The sequence below is a fragment of the Pleurodeles waltl genome, chromosome 8 (genome assembly GCF_031143425.1).
Source record: "Pleurodeles waltl isolate 20211129_DDA chromosome 8, aPleWal1.hap1.20221129, whole genome shotgun sequence".
Classification (NCBI taxonomy): domain Eukaryota; kingdom Metazoa; phylum Chordata; class Amphibia; order Caudata; family Salamandridae; genus Pleurodeles; species Pleurodeles waltl.
In genome coordinates this window covers 183,036,754-183,057,459 of record NC_090447.1, presented here as the reverse complement: position 1 = coordinate 183,057,459, position 20,706 = coordinate 183,036,754, and the positions used below count along the sequence as shown (strand labels likewise).

Here is a 20,706-nt window from a genome sequence, read left to right as displayed (position 1 = left end):
TGCTAAGCACGTGTATCTACAGCCACACATGCTTCAAACGGAAAATGTTACTTACCCAGTAGGCATGTGTTTGTGGCATGTAGTGCTGTAGATCCACATGCACCAATCCTTCTCCCCGGACACCTGTGCTTGTTACAGATTCTAATACATCATCACAACTTTTTTTTAGCATGGACATTTTACTATACTATGCTTTGCTCCACATTCCAACCTCACCCGCCTTGCGGAAAAACAATCTAACAATGGAGCCAATGACCATATGCATTACCAGCAAGAGAAGGAGTCACAATACTTTGTGACTCGAAACACTTCTTTGAAGAAAAACAACTTGCACACATCCAAGCCAAACACTAGGTGGCAAGATTATGCTAAGCAGGTGAATCTACAGCACTACATGCCACGAACAGATGCTTACTGGCAAAGGAACATTTCCATACACCACTTTTGGGACAAGTTTGTGGCTTGGTGTGTTGAGAAACACACTGACACACTTTCTGTGCCCCAGTCTGAAATGCTGTTGTTTGTTTTGTCCTTATCCCAGCAAAGTCAGGCTGTTGGGCACAGTTAAGGGTATCTTTTGGCCATCTCAGCATTATTGCAGTTGTCTAACCAACCATCCCTGTTTAAGGCATCAGTGGTGACACATTTTTGAAAGGTCTTCAGGATAAGTTTCCTCCCAAACCTTTTGTTATGCCCCAATGGGAACTTAATTTGGTTCTAACATTTTTGATGTTGTCTCCCTTTGAACCCATGCGTAGCTGCCTTCTCAGACTCTTGACAAAGACAGTCTTCTTGGTGGCCATCACATCAGTCAGGAGAGTGAGTGAGCTACAGGCTCTTTTTGACCAACCTCCATACACCATCTTCTTCCTGGACAAACTGATTCTCTGAACCTGTGCCTCTTTTCTGCCAAAGTTTGTGACACCTTTTCACGTTGGGTAAAACATTGCTCCACCTCATCCCTCCAAGGATGAAGAGAGACTTCACTACCTGAACCCTAAGAGGATACTGCCCTTCTATACAGACCATACCAAAGGACATAGAGTGGACGATCAGATCTTTGTAGGGTTCACTGGAACAAAGAAGCGGAAGGCAGTGGAGAAATGGACCATCTCCAGATGGATAGTGCTCTGCATTAAGATCTGCTATGGATTGGCCAGGAAGCAATCCTCCAAGGGCTTGCAGGCTCATTGCACCTGAGCAAAAGCTGTATCTACCGCATTAGCTCGTGGAATACCTGTCCTGGATATCTGTTAGGTTGCCACTTGGGCAACTTTGTACACGTTTAGAAAACACTACTTCCTGGACAGTTAGGTCTACCGTGACTGGCACTTTGCCCATTCGTTCCTCCAAGACTTTTTAATCTGAGCGACATCCAGGGAGGTATTGCTTTGGTATCTATTGTAAGTTGAGGAATCTGTGACTAGAGGGCTCTATCAGATAAACAAGTTACTTACTTTTGGTAACACCTCATCTGGTAGAGACTCTATCTAGCTACAGATTCCTTACCAATCCTCCCCATTCTGTGAACTGGTTTTTCTACCTTAAATAGGTCCTTAGTGTCTGCAGACTGGTCTACCAGCCTTCTGACATGGCTGCTTGCTTTTGACATGGAAATACTCACAAAAACTAAACTAATGTCAGCAAGCTGTGATTGCTGCTATAGAGTCACAGCCTACATCACGTCCGGTGCGACGTCGCCAATGTAGAGACATTTGATGCTACCTACCGATGCTCAGGCATACTGCTCAAGATTTTCAAGCTCCACTCTGATGCCTTGGAAATATTTTAAGGTAAGGAAACTGCAGCTAGATAGTGTCTGTCAGATAAGGTGTTACTAAAGGTAAGTAACTTGTTCTTCTGCACCGGCTGACACGGATCGAGAAATACCTCTCATCTCTCAGAGACTTGTTTACCTCTAAAATTCTAACTGTAGTGTGCAAGGGAAATATCACCTCCTAAAATGACAGGTTTTAAACCCTTCACGGATCGTAACCAACAAATGTCTGACAGATCCTCATCAGGTGCCTGTTGTGCTTAAGGTCGAGCCACGATTAAGAAAGCTTCACTGACTCCTCATCTATGAACCCAAAGGCCATACAAAGCAGTGAATAAAAACTGTCACCAAGCAAGAGAAGACTCTGTGATGAGATCTGTCCAAGTTGAATGGCCGTTCCCAGTCCAGAACTCACAGCAGTCATGACTGAGGTCTGTTGTTTTCGTGCTCCAAGTCTTCCGGTAAGTAATAAAAATTTTTTTAAAAAACACACAAAACAACCCAAATGGTTCTCTGCTCCTTAAGGCCACTCACATACTCCTGAAAAAGTGTGAGGGCTTCACTGATACTCTTGATCTGGCTGGCTCTCAAAGTGGATCCAGGTCGGAGCCTCACCCACAACTTGCCTTGCCACAATCTAAGTTTCTGAGGCCTTCTGCGACTCTGAGTTACGCCTCCTCTCAGCCCCTGTTCCTTTCACTGAGGAGAGCACTTTTTACTCTATGGTCATGCTTAGGGAGGCTGAAGTTCCGGACCTCCAGCTTCCCAACTTAGAGGTCAAATCTAATCTCTTAATGGGAGTGCCTCAGCCTGGACAGACATCTACTGAACTTCTCTTGCTTTAGGCTCCCTGTATTAACCCACAGTATACCACCTCCTTCCCAGACAAACTGCATCTGGGGGCACCACCTACTGGCACATAGAGGTACAGCTCACAAGTTTCCGTATCCAGTCTGATGCCTGGGGAATATTCAAAAGGGGAAAAATCTGCAGCTAGATAGTTGCTCTACCAGAAAGAGTATTTATAATGGTAAATAACTTGTTCTTTTAGAGTACTTCCTTATCTCCTAACTCTTCAATCCTCCTATCAACACTGTACACTTTTATACTTTCCCAAATCTCTCAGCAAATCTGCAGTTTGTGTGTTTATGATTAAAAATGATGCAAGCATCTTAGCGTTGGTATTTTTACTCAAGGGAAACATCATAGATGTTCTCCATCCATTCTTCGGGCAGGCAAATAGGCTTCATGAATCTTCTCTTTGTCCAATAATATAATCCAAGATTTTATCTGGACTGTGACTTGTTTATTTACTGTAAGGCCACCCATTATCTGATATTTCCAGCATTTGCCTGATATGTGTACTAATATGTATGTTTAGGATCATCAGCTAGCCTTTTAAAATACAAATGCTAAGTCTTTTTCTTCTCAATCTTTCTGGTCACATTTCTTGTTCAGAAAATAGCTGAAATGACCTCAGTTTTATCTCTGTATCTTGGCCTTTGTCCAGCTATAAACGATAATTAGCTTGTTCCTTGGCCAGGAATACAAAAGTGTTGATGTTTACCTCTGTTTTGCCATGGCAAAATGCAATTAATTCCATCTATACCCATCTAATAACCAGATGTTGGGATTTCGTAACCAGATGTGGGGATGTTGCTCACCCCAAATAGCCCAGAACAAGCACCCAGGAGAAGGAAGGGGGTTTCTTGTGACCAGTGTAAGTATAAATTCCACTTAGATATACATCCCCTGCCACCAGAAAAAATAATGGAGTTGTGTCCTCTTCTCTCTAAGGTTAAATTCTAAACCATGAGTAGTAAATCAGATAAAGAAAGGAGGTTACTGATGGTTAAGGGACTTATCAACGCCCGTCTTTGCACTATTTTCACGGTTTACATTCCTAATACTGGTCAGTCTGAGTTCATTCTTTCCTTTCTCTCCACGCTGGGCAGATTCGGGGAAGGAGACATTTTACTGATGGGGACTTTAACTTAATATGGGATCCCAACTTGGACAGCACCCACTCTCACAGGTCCCAAGCCGGAATATTCACCAAACCCACTAAATCAGCTCTGTGGAAATTAGGCCTCATAGACGCATGGAGAGATGTGAACCCCACCACACAGGATTACACTTTCTTCTCCCATTCTCATAGTACCCGCTCGAGTCTAGATCATACTTTCATTAGCCAACACCTAAGACCTACAGTTTTAACTGCTACCGTACATACCATTACTATTTCGAACCATGCCCCACTGGAAGTAGTGTTAGATTGGCACACTCTGAGATCTTCCTTCCGTAGATGTTTTTTTTTTTTCAAATGTGCTCTCGAGAGATCACCTCTTCTGTAAATTCCACTTAGGCACTAGTTTCTAGACAAACATTAACAAGGCATTTGCTGATAGCACCACTGTAAGATCCAGAACATTCACGTGTGCACTGTCTCGGTGAGAGCACCACATATCTGTCTCCAGAATACCTGAATAATTGGGCATTCTCAGATCACATGATAGAATGTGACCAAAGGATTAATGTATCTTCTACACACTGGGCACCCAGCTCTGCCCATTCTCCAGACCCTACGGGCAATAATAGGTTCTTTGAAAGTAGTCAAATTGGATCATCGTAAGATTCTCTTGTATAGCAAGACTCAGGGCTGCCATCTTAACCTCCTGCCATTCTTCATTGTCATGTTCTTCCAGGTCTCTCTCCTAGGCCACTGTAGTTCTCCCTAGCGTATCAGGAGAGTTCGTAACAAGAGCATACATAGTCTAGAAATACCCTTGTGGCCCAGTAGCTCTGGTATTAACTTGGTTTCTTAGGTTCATGATATTGCACTGTTTGTTAGTAAATTCTTGATCACTAAAAGTGTTCTTAATTCTTTTCACTCTCTCATTGTATAAATAGCCGATACATGTTTCACCCCTTAATGCTATTTAGCTTGTGATTTTTCAAGACTGTGCAAAGGCTTTATGACTCTCTCTTGTGTTGTTGGGTGTTCATACTCATGACAGTAGGCTGCATTTAGTCTGTGCCGAAGCAGTTACTCCAAGTGACCGTGAGATAGGTCCACATCAGTGTCCTACTCACAGCATGTGTGGTGAGGCGTGGTTTATCTCCACATCATGGCCCCAGAAGCAGCATCTCTGCAGAGGTATGCTTTAGACCCATGCATGACATACACACATATACCCCCAGAGGGATCACATGGAATGATCATTTTGCTGCAACCTACTGCCATAAATACGAACACTTGACACACCGAGCAGAGCCATGAAGATTTTGTACGGCCTTGAAAAGGCCCAAGCTAAATAGCATTAAGGGGCAAAACAAGTGTTGATTATTTCTACAATTACACATTGAAAAAATTAAGAAAACTGTTATTTGAGCAAGAATTTATAAACAATAAAATGTCATGAATATGGCACAGCAGCCTCAGCTTGTGTTTGTACTACAGTTCCTGCAGCTTCTTACAACCAAATAATCATTATGTTGATGCCAACCAGGTACACAGGTATTCTGGACCTCAACCTATTGATGTATACATACATGATTTTTCGAGTTAAGAGTCACCCAGTTGGACATAATACAACCTCACGAACTGGCATTGCACAGGGAAAGTTTGGACACTCCAACAAACGCTTAAAAAATACGGATTGAATGCTAAACCTGTTATATTTCTCAACTTTTGAAATTCCTGATTTTGATATTACTCTGGGAGTTTTATTTAGAACAGAGTAAACGTTTTCTGCAGTTTCTTCAAGGGAAGACCGGACCAAGTATATTTTCTTTAACTGAACAGCAGTTGTTAAGAGATATGAATACAAAGTGCAACTAACAGTAACATGATATGAATTTTTCTGAAGGGGTTCTTTTTGACTATGTATTTTTTATATCCCTGGGTTACAGCAGGATAATGCCATCCTTAATTGTTCACTTTCTGCAGGTGAGCTGGTTAGGTAGACTAATTTGCCATGTCACATTCAAGATGAAGCCCTCGTCGCTCTCCAAAGAAGTATTGCAGTTAAGTCCTTGACATGGAAAATTTGAATGCAGGTAGTAGTCTATTATTACACCTCCGCTGAGTAAAATTGATTGTGGATAAAGTAATGCACAACAGAAATTAGTCCATACAGTGCTAATTTCTGTTGTGTATTACTTTACCCACTACCATTGTTTACTCAGCGAAGGTGCAATAGTTACACCACAACATTTGTATTTGTGATGCTATTTGTGATTATCTGCACTCCTTTTCTCTTGTATTGTAGGATACACTTAGTATAGGAATTCAATACAATCATAACATAGTTTGATAATGACAGGGATATCCTAGCTCAATAACTCATTTCACATAAACCCTCATCAGATAAAGAAAGTACTCCTGTGAATAATGAAGAGAGTTTGAAACAGAAATTCATCACATTGGAACGCCTTAAAAAACAGGAATTATCAAGAATCTGGGATTGCACCATTTATAAAGATATCTTGACATAAAGCAGGTTTTACGGTGTCTCAGTGTAATTATCTTTTCCTTTTGAGGACCGGGACTAGATCTCCTTAGTGAATGGGAACACTAAATTTTGTCTTCTATAGTAGGCATGATGAACATATTGATCAAATATGCCGAGGGGAAAAGGGACTCACTCTTACACGAGATTGCAAAACTAGAGGAAGAGATTAGGGACCTAAATTTACTGGAGGCAACTGAAAAGAATGACAAGATTCTATAAGATATCTTGAGTACACAATAATACATTAAGGACAAGAAAATGAGGAAGTTGAAGAGGGATCAGAATGACTATCTCAATGGCAGGGTATTCACCTACGCTAGAAGATTTGATTATGTCAAAACACTTCCTAAATATAATAATGACAGGGAAACGATGGTGGTTGGCTCGATATCAATTATTGAGTCAGATGTTTCTAGCATTTCTAGAGTGAGAAACTGGATAATGCCCCTCCAGTAGCAGGCACATCCAATGTGGCAACCTCCTTTTCATTTTTTTAGTGGAAATGGAGAGGTACAAGAAAGGAACAAGCAAAACACAAAAAGACAAGAAGGGGTAAAAACTGTGGCAAAAACAAATACAAGGGTGCAAATGGTAACCAAATCTGTATCCCGCAACCAAAGAAATTGAATGCAATTTCTAGTGTTATGTTAACTACTGATAATTCACAAAGGAATGTTGACAATGTATTGATAGTAATTGTATCAGATTTGGAATTGTCTGAGCATCAAATCAACGTATTATAAAGAGGACTAAGTTTTTGTCCAACCGCAATGCCTAACTTTGTACAAATTCATATTGACATGTTTAAGTTTGTATGACGTTTAAAATTAAAAAAACATTTTGAGGAAAAACCCACATATAGGGTTCCTTCTGTGCTTCCCCCTTGGTGAGTGTCAGCAAACCATGAGAGAGATAAAGGATATACATATCCTTCTCTCATTAGCACGAACAGACGCACCCTCACACTCCATGTTGGATGTGTTATCTGGCTTGGACATCACGACCAATTTATGTCTAGACAATGGGCTTAAACCTAGATCCACTTTTGCGCCTAATTTGCCATCAGACAACAACATTGATGTCTTTTATAGGGCTGTCACACAGGATTTACATAAACTAGAAGATCAGTTAAATGTTAGACACAAACATGTGAGACATAATCTAACGAAAGAGGAATGCATGACAAGTTAACCATGTTTCCTGAGATTGTGATCAGGGAAGCCGACAAAGGGGGAACATTGTGGTCATGAGAAAAGCAGAATACAGGAGTGAAATAGATAGAAAACTATCTAATAGGTTGGCCTATTGCCTACTCTTTGGGCAACCCACTAGCAGATATCACGAAGAAAATTGGACAGAAATTGACTTACTAGTGAAATCTTTGCTTAACAACGGACATGGAATACAAATATATGTTTAATCCATCAACACAAGCTTCGTGTTCGTACAACCTTAAAACAATACCTAAAGCAAGTGCCTTCCCACCAGGTAGACCCATTGTGTCTGGACTTAGTTCCCCTACGGAACACATTTCGTAAAACATCAATGTTTTTCTACAACCCTTGGTACATAATCTGCCATCTTCTATACAAGATAACAAAGACTTATTGAACAAACTGGATGATGTGGAATGGACTGCGATTTGCACATTTGCCACCCTTGATGTTAACTCTTTGGACACATGTATTCCTTTGTAAAAGGGCAAGGGCCTAGAGGCTCTTGCCTCACCTCTCTCTACATGAGATGCTACACTGTTCGAACATGCACAAATCCTAGACTGGCACTAAAAAATAGCGCATTTCTACATAATGGCAACTGGTACAGGCAAACACAGGGAGTTGCAATGGGGGACTTTGAGAAGAATTATCTTTAGCAATTTCAGGGGATATTTTATACTGGGGATGTACATTGATAATGTTTTTGTTATTTGGACAGGGAGTTAGTCAGAATTAGAGATTTTTTTGACTCATTTAAACAACAACTCATACAATGTCAGCTTCATGCATCCTATTGATTCAAACCAAATAGAATTTTTAGATGTAACCATATATGTGGAGGTTTCCAGAATTTTGTCCAGACTACACAGAAAGCCAACTGCTCGCAAATCAGTATTACATGCACAGAGCACACACCCTAATGCACACATCACAGCCATCCCTTTAGGAGAGATGACACGGCTAAGACGCAATTGTAGTGACGATCGGGTCTATGCATATTAACTTGTTCAATTGGAGAATTGTTTTAGACAAAGGGGCTAGCTTGAATATGTACTTCTTAAAGCTAGGTATACAATTTCCAATACACCACGTAGTTCTCTTTTTACCCTTAAGAATTGTAAACTAAAAAGGGACAACGTCTAACGTTTATTACCAGGTACAGTTCACAAAGTAATTGCTTATACCACATTCTCAACAACATTTGTCATTTGCTTGAACACATTGACCAAATTGATTGGCATTACTCACAGTAGGGGTACGATGTTAAGAACAAAGCTTTGTGCGAGCTATCTTCCACCTGATCCACAGAAGAATGCCAATAATTAGTTACCAGACAAACCAAAGGGTTTTTTACAATTATGCACATTGTAACATATGCCGATATGAGGTAGATAGAAAAATGAATTTCAAACACAACACCAAGATAACATATGCTATGCAACACGTCATGAATTGTAACTCCAAATTTGTTGTTTTGTGTGTATATGTGTGTGTGTGTGTGTGTGTGTGTGTGTGTGTGAACTAATTTATATTGGAAGTACAATATGACTTCTTAAAGAACAAATTCAGAAGCACGTTAGAGTGATTAAGAATAATCACCCTAACTACCCATTAGCTGTACATTTCAACATAGCTCATAAGGGTGTTCAATATTAGGTTTCATGGAATTGCACGGGTAGAGGCTAACCCTAGGTGCGGTAACATGACCAAAACTTTAAGAAAACTTGAATGCCACTGGATAATAGGGTCACGGGCTTTCGAGATGAGACTTAATGTGGATAGGGAACTCGATGTATTCCTAATGCAATTGTGATCAAGTGTTGTATATTGAATCCAGCATGACCCTGTACAGAGTAAGAAGTACAGGACCATTTGAGGTTTGTGCGAACAGCTGTTTCGCTACCCTGTATCCAGCGGGATGGCCTAGTCCTCCCAGATTCTCCTATTGACAAACGTGACATCTTCTCTGTATATTTTGTCAAATTATTCCAGTAAAGAGCGTTCAAATAGAACTGAAAATGCATCATTTGTCTATAACAAAAGTATATATAAGCAGGATGTGACTTTGGCATAAACAAAAATAATAATTAGTGCCATGTTAAACAACGTTAATTCGTTTTTGTTTATGTTTTAAGCAATTGACTGTTTCGCCATCACTATGCACTGGCCTCCCTTTTCTCCTTTGGGGCTAATATTAACACTAACAGATCCATGTCATACTTAATTGGATCTCTTTAAAAAAATGTTCTTTGTCTGCTCCTTATTCCTTCTCCCTTTTTCTTTTTTCCTTTATCTTACATTTTACCATTTTGGTTGCAAAGGAAATTTTCAGCACCTTGCCTGGATTGAGTTTTGAACCTAAATTTGGACTGACAGACTTAAATTTTAAAGAGGACCAGGCCAATGCACAGTTGTGACAAGCATTGTAAAGTACAACATTTACTAATGATGGCTGGTACGTAATAACGTTTCATGACAGGCCCCCGTATATTATGATTTGTTATTTTATCTTTGTTTCGTTATTGATTCACAGCTAAATACTTCTCAGATGTTAAACATAGCTCTTTTGTTTGGGTATTATATACTTCTTGCAGTAAGTTTTTCGGCAACCACACGTCCATATACCAGTAGGCATATCATACCTTTAGTTCTTTTTTTTACAACAACATTCATTAAGTACATCAGTAGGTTTCAATATGTAGTATAGACTAAGATGGCGTCACATTGCCTCGTTTACTAGGCTCCTTTGGGAGTCCGTTTTCTCCTTCCGACTTTGACGAATGCGGAAGCCTTACTTAAGCGTGTCTGCACAATGCTTCCAGGCTGCTCTCGTTAGGAACGCCGTGTTGAACTACTACCTAGTGTTCAGGTCAGGGCTTGCTTTTATCTGTGCCGCGCTCACTCACGTTTTTAGCTCGAGCGCCAAGCGCTCAGGCCCGCTGTAATCTATCTGTGGGCTTTTAACTATGCCTTCTGCACGCCCCTCACAATCACTCGTTCATGGGCTTGCCTTTTAAAAATCCTTTGTTATCATTGAAAATGCTTTACCTTTGTCCCTCCTTGGGGCGATTATTTATTTTTACCGCCTAGGCCATCAACCCTGTCACATGGATAATTGCACGTTTTCCGATACGTTTGACTGCAAGCAAACTTCTTTTTCCTTTTGTGTCACTCCTTCGTGCTCATGTTCATGGTGGCTTTGGTGCTTTGAATCTGCTTGCTAAGTGGATTAGACATATATAGCGCTTCCTACCTCTGACGAGGCATCAATGTCACCTGTTTTACTTTTACTTTTCAATTTAAGCGGCAAGAAAAGTCCAGTTAGGAATTTACAATGCTAATAGCTTTAACTCGAGCAAACGTGAGACCCATTGCATTGCAAATGCTTGGTTTTTTTGGGGGAGTACGATTTTATGTGAAGGGATTTGCAGTATTACACAGTTTATGAGTGACTTTAGATTAAGACTTAGCAAGGTCTCTGCGCTGTGTCAAGCCATTACTTTATTTGGGAGTCACTCTATTTAATATACTGTCGCAGGGTAGGTGTAATGACCTGCCTTTTATCCTTTAAGCACATTGTAATATCAGCGCATCTTAAACTTCAGCTCAGTATACTTATACATACAACTTTAGATTTTTTTTTTCCCAGCCTTACATAGTCCTAATACTGGGCCACATGAACAGCTTTTATACAATTATGAAACTATGTCGCTTACACTGATAGCTTTTTTGGTAGGTTTTTTACTTAGTTCCTTGCAGTTACTGAATACTTTGTAAGACATGGATTATTTATTTTATTAGCAATATATTTGCAGCCCTATTGACACCTTCGGCATACTAGAGCAGGATTTGAAAACAGATGTTACAGCACTTCTTGTGGGGCAAAGATATTATTTCTACCGTTTGTTCCTGGCTTCAAGGTAGGTTGCTCAGTTTTCATTGTTGATGATGATAGGTGAAACTTGAGCCTTCAAACATACCTTGCTCAACGATCATATCACATATCTTGTGGTTCTAGATGTATACGCTGAGGCGACGGTGTGATTCAGTTAAAGACTGGGTTTGAAATTCCAGTAGGTCAGTCTTCTTTCTTTTTTCCGTCTTCTCTCATCTACCTTGTACTCCCTTTTCATGTGAACTACACGGTTTCCTTGGAACTCTAATTATATTCTGTGTGGAAACCGGTATGTTTCTCATGACTTTGCACTAGGACGTTCGGGTATGTTACACTGTTATTTGGTGGAATTCTTTTGGAATGTACACTGGTGATTTCAACACTTCTTTCCACATGATATTTCTTGGTATTTTTTTTATTTTTTTATTTTAATCTAATTGTGATTGTGTGGAGTTGTTTTTCAATTATATACCCCTGTCATCCAAGAGGTTTTGTAGTTTATTTTTTTATGTACTTTACAGCCTTGAAAAAGTGTGACAAAACATGTGTCGGCTGTAGAAGAAAGAATGTATATATGTTGAAGCAGGGATGTGGGATTCCTATCGCCCGATGCCCGGGGCATATTGTTTGGGGTCAAGGGAAACAAGTTTTCATGTTTATTTTGTCCTTGGGGCAAGTAGACCCAAACCCCCGCAGCGCAAACCCTTTGGCTAGATTGCAGAAAAGGGAACTGTCTGCAGTTGAGATAATGTGTGTCCATATGTTATTGCTGTTCGAACTTGTATTTATTGTTCATTAACGAAAGGCCTTCATTATAAGGGTGAGCGCTAGAAGTAAATGTTTTAAGGTCACGCTGCACTACTGACAGTGGTTCCAGTAAACAAAAAAACAAAAGTGTACACACGTTTGAAACATTTAACAATATGAGGCTAAGTATGATGCTCCCAGAATGCTCTCTGATTAGATGGAAATGTTTGCAAAAGCTTGTAAGCAAGAGTGATGATTCTTTGCTTTCAAAATAAAATGTTCAGAAAAAAATGCATGTAGGGAAAAAACGTTTCACTATAAAAAATGTAAGTGCTATTTCTTTGAAGCGTTATTTAATAAAATGTGTTGACGCATGCTAGTATTTCCAAAAAGTATTCCTAATGGAAAATCAGTACAATCATTTTCAACAATATTATGGGAAGCATAAGCACTGGCAAAGCTAACCGACCGAATATTTTTTTGTGAGTCTTTTGGTTTCGTCAGTGTGTGCCTTGTGTTGACATGGCTTTTGTAACACTATTGTAGTGGGAGCTGCCAGGTCCTCACCATTGTAACAAACATTGGCAAAAAGAAAACAAAGGTTTTTGTCTCAAAAAGCACACATTGCCACCAGTGGTGTAAAAAAGGCCCCACTGCCCCTCCTCCAGGGGGACCCCCTCAGCACAGCTCCTGCCCTGAGTGAGTCTGCGAGGGGGACCCTCTGTGTTCTTTGCAGGGGTCCCCCTCCAGCTTTGTTACACCACTGTTTGCCACAGTAGTTCCTGGCACTGAACAATACTACTCTGTGTGTCAATATGCTCATTGTGGAAAAGCAGAGTGCGATCACTCACAGCAAAGCCGGCCAATAAAGGGATAGAGAAAGAAATATAATTTTAATAAAAACAAAATGTCTTTGTGAACCCCAGACCTAATTAGGGACTCAATTCTTAGAGTCACAAAAATGTACCCATGGTATAGGTCTTTGAATTAGTGGCTTTCGTGAATTCACAAGAACTTAAAGAAGTAGACCAGGAAATCGTACACCTGGAAAATATTTGTGAACTGTATTTTAGCACGAGCAAATATGCATGTGTAGATTTTCTCATGTGAAAAACTGTTGAGCATTTGCAAGTTCACTTTCCATCCAACCACTTTTTTCCCAACTCTGAAAAAACTTCCACTTCTGCCATTGTCAGTGGTAAATTTCCAACCTTTCACATTATGGGAAAAGATTAGAGAAGAGCTGGTAAAAATCCTTAAAACAAGCAAGCTATTAGGTTTGCAGATTCAAAGGCATTTCAGCCCTGGAACTATTGCTTACTGCTTCCTCCAGCCCCACTATGTAGATCTGCAGAATGGTGGAAAAATAAGGAAATTGCTATAGTAGGGATTGAAACTGCAAGTATTCATGCTCTACCATAGTATTAGCCCTGGCATAATCAGGTAGGCTATTATCAGAGCTTTTACATAATGAGATTGCTGCCATAATTTGTAGCCACACTACATGGCACAAGTAGATTTTTTTACAGGACAAGTAGATTTAAGAAGCAACCTGTCCCATGGACAAGTAGGTATTTTATTAAATTCCACACCCATTGTTGAAGATGTATTCTGATCATATATCAATAAATGATATGGACTCTATCCTGTTTCTACGCATCCCTCCTATTTGGATCATGAACTAAAGTCGAACTTACAGTTCAAGTGCATCTGGTATCTTTTGAACAAATAAGTCCTTGACATGTGTCTGGACCAGCATATATGTCTTCTTCAGTTATTGTGTGTTTTCTAATCACTAAGCACTTAATTTCTGGGAGGATACTCTCATGCTTGATCTGTGCCTAGAATTGCTTCAAATGCATATCTCTAAAGGACTCACAACTCAATAGCAAAGGCAGAGCTATCACTTTGTGCTGCAAAGAGGTGTCTGTAGACAATCTGCTAGGAATTTGTAGGCATCATCTTGTACCTCTGTACATATTTTGCCCACACACTTTTATTAGCTCACGCAAAGACTGCTTATGGTAGATTTTTAGTGTAGCATTTTTTCAGTTCATCTGCGTTGGGTCTCAAATCTAAAGTTTTACAGTCTGTAATGAATGTCTTTTAGACTGGGGCTGGAAAGGTCTGAACTATTATGAATTAGAAGAATGTACTTTACTTACCCTTGTCAGTGTTCTGGTGGATTCAGTATTCTTCCTGTAGTTTCTTCATCACCTTCCTGCTTCAACGAAATTCACTTAATTGAGTGAGTCATTATTGGTTTGGTGGATGCAGGATATCCACAGTGATCTGGCTGATATCCTTCTCCACCAAACCCATGCTCCCCCCTCCCCCCTCCTTCCCTCCTTAGAGTTTTGGGAACTAAAGTGTCCTATCTGCTGCATCTAAAACCCCTAGCCAGTGGCTCATTTGCTATCATTCTGCTGGTTTGTGAGCATAAAAAGGGCCACCTAGTTTACAATAGGCCTTCCAACATTCATTTTTCATGACCATGTCTGCCATACAAGGAAGGGTATATCCAGGCAGGAAAAAGAAGAAAATTGTCACTCACTCCCAGGGAGGAAACTTGTTTCTAAAGTATTAAAAAACAGAGATTGTCCATGATGTGGTGCATTGCCAATGATGCATTTTCACTGAGAATTATCTTGTCATGTCAGTGGCATCACTTTCAGCAAAAATGCACCACCGGACCGGTGCTGGTGTTAGGATTCAGATGGCCTCTCTGGGCTGGGATGTGGCTACCTCACCCTAGCAGTCTGATAGCACTCTAGCCAGGCTGTAAATTAGTATTTGTTCCTTTATCCTTTCATGTCATAGCAGCAGACATAACTGCAAGAATGCTGTGGCCACATAATTCATGTGTTGGCTTTACCTCTACTGATGTGGGATCAACAGAATCTCTGGTGTAGCCAGACTACCTCTGGTACATGAATTATTACTGAGTTGAGTTGGTTTTGTAGAGATAATTTTAGAACCTGGATAATCTGCAGGAAAAATGATTTTCTTGTGTGGTTACCAAGACATTTTAAATTATCTTATAATTTTTGTGTCTGCTGTATTTGCTATAGAAGATTCTATTGAAAACATTATATAATTAATCTCCTCATACTCACAAATTAGCAGATATAAAGTTGGTATGCACTGCATTAGTAGATTTGGTTATTTGAAACTCTTTTTGAAGGTTTTTTTCAAAGTAGTCTTGAAATATTTCTAGGATCTGATAGAGACTTCTAGCCTCAGATTCCTTACCTTTGAATATCTACAGGCATCACACTGGATCTGGAAGATCTTCGAACAGAACCCCTGCGCGTTGGTAGGTGGTAGTGTCTGATTCCACATTTCCGTTGTCCGCACTGGAAGTGAAGTTCCACCTTTGTACGCTGACATCAGCTCTTTCCTTTCCATCGCAGGTAGCGTTTACTTGGGTTGAGCTAACCCTCCGTCATTTTTTGACTAGACTTTTTCGACTTTCTACCAACGTTTTTGTGATTTCATCTCCTGTGTGAAGGATTTCACCCAAGAAACCAACTGGTTTCAGACCATGTGGAGCAAGCCATCAGCAAATGTTGGTGGCAGAATCCCACAAAAACTTGTTTGTGGTGCCTGGAGCCAGGACACAACTCCAAGGCGTGTGAGGACTGCTGCACCATGCACCCAAAGTCCGACGTTGGCTGACTTCGGTCGACTCTCTATGTTCCATTCGTGTGGGAGCTCTAGGACGGTTCGCAGAGCCCTTCTCAGCATCTGCGCTGCATTCAAAGTCTTCAGGGAAGTCAGGTAAATCCCACAAGCATAAGAAGTCAAAGAAATCTAAACGCTCATCGACTTTCCCGTGTCTGTCAGTCATCTGATGAGACAAGGGTAAGCGGAATACTCCATGCCCAGTGAGTCGGCGGGGTCTGAGGCTGGGTCCGCTCTGTATTTCCACGATTTCCTTGGAGCCAGAGTGACCCCGCCTAGTGAAAGGAGTTTTATGAGGCCATGCGCCTCTTTTTTTGTGAGGTCCGACCCTTCTGGAGTGCCTTCCAGCCCCACGGATGCAGCAGTGGCCTCTACTGGAACCACACCAGCGGTTTCACCCTTAGAGATGGATCCCTCAGCGGATCCGAAGCAGAGCCGGTGGTGAGACCAAGACCTTCTTCTGGACATGGCTGGAATGTCATTGCGGTCTCTGAAAGCCAGAGTGGACGAACTCAGCTGAAGATGCCTTGCAGATCACGTATGCTGTCTCCACTCAGAGGTGGGCCAAGGTCTCTTTCAGCAGTGGGGAGGTCCTTAGTCGGATGTGTTTGCCACCACCAATTACGTGCAGTGTCAGCAGTTCTGCACGTTGGAGTTACCAAGGTAGCTCTCTCTTGGAGATGGTTTTCATCCAGAGTGAAGCTCCGGCCTTCTGTACCCCTTTGCGCATACACTCCTCCTGCTCGGAGTTCTGAAAAAGAGCAGGAATAACCGGGCCCAAGTCATTCTTGTGGCTCTGGATTGGGCACGGAGAGTCTGGTATCCTGAGCTGTGGACAATGGCCATCGGTCCACTAATCAGATTGCCTCTTCAGGAGGATCTTCTGTTGCAGCAACAGGGCAGGGTCTTGCAACTGAACCTGCGCACCCTACATCTTCATGCGTGTAAATTGAGCAGCAACAGTTGACAGCTTTCAAATTTCCTCCAGAAGTCTGTGATGTTATTGTGACAGCTAGGCGACCAGTATACACCTGCATTGGGAAAAGTTTATATCATGGTGTGTGTGTCTCTCACCATGTCGACCCCCTGTCTGCATCTCTGTCACAAGTTCTTTTGTCTACACTGTCTTTGGCCCATGTGGGCTCTGCTTTCGGCAAAGTTAAGGGTTACTTAAATGCCATCTCAGTGTTTTTGCTGTTTCCCAACCAGCCTTCCATCTTTAAGTCACCAGTTGTGGCTAGGTTCTCGGCACAACCTCCTTCCACCACCATTTACCCGGACAATCTGGTCCTCCAGACATGCATCTTTCCTACCGAAGGTTGTCACTCCTTTCCATGTAGGCCAGAACATAACCCGGCCTACCTTCTTTGCTCCTCCTCATCCCTCCAAAGAGGAGGGGAGACTCCACCGGCTGGTACCAAAAAGAGCTATTTCGTTCTACTTTGACCGCTCAAAAGAGGTCTGGGTGGATGATCAACTGGGAGCAAAAAGGGGAAAGCGCTACAGAAAAGAACCATCTCTCAATGGATTCTCCAGAGTAGTAAGATCTTCTACGCATTGGCCAAGAAACAGCCCCCTGAGGGTGTGCAGGCTCACTCTACTAGAGCGAAAGCTGTGACAACTGCACTAGCTTGTGGCGTTCCTCTCATTGGATATCTGTCAGACAGTGACGAGGGCATCCCTGCACATGTTCACAAAACATTACTGCTTGGACAGTCAGATCTGGTATGACTGGTACTTCACCCCTTCATTCTTGCAGGACATTTTGGTTTTATGGGATTTGCAGTCCCATCTCCGGGAAGGTATTGCTTGGGTCTGTTCTAAGGTAATGACCTGCAGCTTGAGGTCTCTGTCAGATGAACAAGTTACTTATCTTTGGTAATACCTCATCTGGTGGAGAGACTATCTAGTTGCAGATTCCTTATTGACCCTCCCAATCCTATCCGCTTTACAAAGTGGTTCAGCTATGAAGGACACCCCCTTTCAGGATCTTGGTCTTTTCCACACCAGTGGTCAGTTCTCAATGTGGCTCTGTGCTCCTGGCGTGGAAAGTCACAAAAGTAACTGACATCAGTGTTCCAAGGTGGCATTTATATAAGGACTGTGCATATCACTTCTGGCATGGACAACGCAGAACCAAACAATGCCACCTACCGGCGCTCAGGGGTGCTCGAAAATCTTCTGAATCCTGTCTGATACCTAGGGATATTCAAAGGAAAGGAATGTGTGGCTAGATAGAGTCTCTACCAAATACGTCATTACTGAGGTAAGTAACTTGTTCATTATGATGACATAGAACATAGCTACCTTTAGCACTTTTTTAAAAACAAACTGTATTATAATAATTTGTTGTGCTCTAGATATTTTTGAACCTGGTTTGGGTGTAAATCGATATTTGGGATACACAAAATAACCTTCAAAACTGTAGAACTTAAAAGATGTTTATGGCACATTGAATGAGTACTTTCATGAAATATATCCCAATCCTCACCCGACCTAAAATATAACTAAGTCTTTAACCAGCACATTGCCTTGAACTATTGCCTTTTACGCTTTGAAGTTCATGGTGCAGGTGTGTATGGTAGAATTTAATAATGACCTCAGACTACATCCTGCAGTATTGTGTTGGCTTTATCAGTGGTTTGCAGCATGCTCTCATCCTGCCTTTAGATTTGGAGTTTGTAGAGCAAGTGAATGAGATTGTCTTTTAAGGAAATACGAGGGAGGACTTGAGGAGTGCAAAAGAAGGTTTGTTGCTGGTGTTGGGGTTGGTTTGTTGAGTCTGTATCTCCTCCCTAACATCTCAAAATTTAAATAAAAAAACATCTCATGGAGAAGAGAAGAGTGGAGTCTTCTATTCTTTTTATTACTTTATGAATTCATGTTTAATTACTTGAAACTGAACACCTATGATGGATGGGATAATTTACAACCGTATTTCAGATGTCAGTTGTTTCATTTATGACGGAAATACAATTCTTGGTCTTCCTAGCTGTCTGATCTACTTTACTTTCTATTCTTGTTACTGACTGTCCTATTATACTTTCATCTCCTCTGCATCCATTATTTGTGTGAGAAAAGGGTCTAGAAGTCCAGCTGCAGCTAGGAAAGAAACCGAAGGTAACAATTTGTTTTCAAATTTGTGTATGAAAAGTGCATGATCTCGCTAGGAGATTGGTCAGTAGTGCATGATTGTGTTACGAAAACGTAGAACAATCCTGATAGTATGTCTTCCTTCTTCTCCAAATGCCTTCTTTTCACATAAAGTATATGCACTTGGTGTCCAGTAATTTACTCTTATGCGAGAAATTGGACACTGTTTTCCAGTTTTGCACATTAGTATGGTTGACAGTTTTTGATATTTGCTTTTGAAAAGTACTAGTGAACTGATAGTGTCCAATAAAATAAAATCTCTCCAAGAATAATACGTGAGGTACTTCAGTTATCTATGCTTGCTTACCAGCGATGACCTGAGACTAATATGTTGCTGTAGCCTCCCTTAATGTATGTAAAAGCACTGTCATAATAAATATACAGAAAAGAGTACAGTCGCACACAAAGAATTCACATTAATTTAGTGGATATATTGCTAATTGTCATGTTGTATCTTTTTATTGCATCCTGCCTTCTGTGTATTGGTAACATACATGTGCATTTAAATAAAAGAGTATTTTATTTATGTAAAAGGAGAAAAGTTAAAATGGAAGTTGGTGCATTTTTCTTAAAAATAACTGCACATGTAATTGATGTATGAAATAGGTAACACACCTTAAGCCATTCCAAACTACATATTGTGTAAGTCCAGGAAAAGTTACTGTGGTATGGATGGATGGACATAGGCATGGCCACTAAGATTACAGATTGTCGCTGTAAATTTTGCTTATTTATAATTTGTCAGATGGTCTCTGGAGAAGCGTGCAGATTTCAACAAAAAATTTATGGCAGATAGATTAAAGTTAAGAAGAAAACTGCGTATGGAATGCAGTGCTGCTCCTGAAATGTTGCAAAAGTAACTTAAAGTCATCATTGTAAAATTCCGTCTGTGAGACAATTACATATTGAGTATGTAAATACTGGTGTACACCGCAGCTTCTTGTTGCTCAAAGGTTTGGACACAGAATTAGTCCCATTTTAAGCAACAGGGGAGGTCTTAAAACATACTGATAATTAGTAGAATAAAAGAGGGTCACCGGCTTTACAGCAGAGTATGTACCAAGTAGATTGGTGGTGTTTAGTGCATTTCATCTGCACAAACGATTTTGCTGAATATTTTACTGGAGAATGTGAGAGAAAAGCTTAGTAAAACTGTGTCTTTGCCTCCTTGGGAGACAGAATTATAAATTTGTGGTAGGTAACACATTAAACGTGTTAGCAGTGCCTTTTTTAAACCGTGCAATAATATTTGTATCTAGATACACGCCACCTATCACCGGGGGCACTGTGGCACTTTGGCTCTTCTCCTAACTACATAAGTGTAAAATTGTTTTGTAAACAGAATTATTGTTTATTGTTGAGTGTGAATTTTAGATTCTGTAAAATAACTAACTGCATTTATCTGTTTCTATTAGATATATGTGCGTGTATTGTTTTATGTTACCTGCATTAAAATGTGATTTCTAACCGTTCAGTTATTCTATCAAGATTGTACATTTTTATACTTTTACATATCCCTCAACAAATATAGGGCCTGATTACAACTTTGGCGGAGGGGGTTAATCCGTCCCAAATGTGACAGATATCCCTCCCGCTGTATTACTAGTCCATTATATCCTATGGAGCTTGTAATACGGTGGGCGGGATATCCGTCACATTTGGGACGTTTTAACCCCCTCCGCCAAAGTTGTAATCAGTCCCATAATGTTTAAGTATGAT

General features: G+C 40.7%; 1 protein-coding gene across 8 annotated transcripts in view; it reads left to right on the top strand.

Annotated features, from left to right (window-relative positions):
- The window catches only part of SYNJ1 (synaptojanin 1), a 767,318-nt gene that overhangs the window by 610,484 nt on the left and 136,128 nt on the right, over positions 1-20,706 (top strand). For 6 of the 8 annotated variants that reach the window (XM_069204034.1, XM_069204040.1, XM_069204035.1 and 3 more), the window contains one exon: positions 18,916-18,954. The exons of the other annotated variants lie outside the window; for them this stretch is intronic. In XM_069204034.1, the coding sequence (XP_069060135.1) occupies positions 18,916-18,954 (39 nt within the window). The remainder of the gene's footprint in view (positions 1-18,915; positions 18,955-20,706) is intronic. 8 annotated transcript variants of the gene reach the window in all.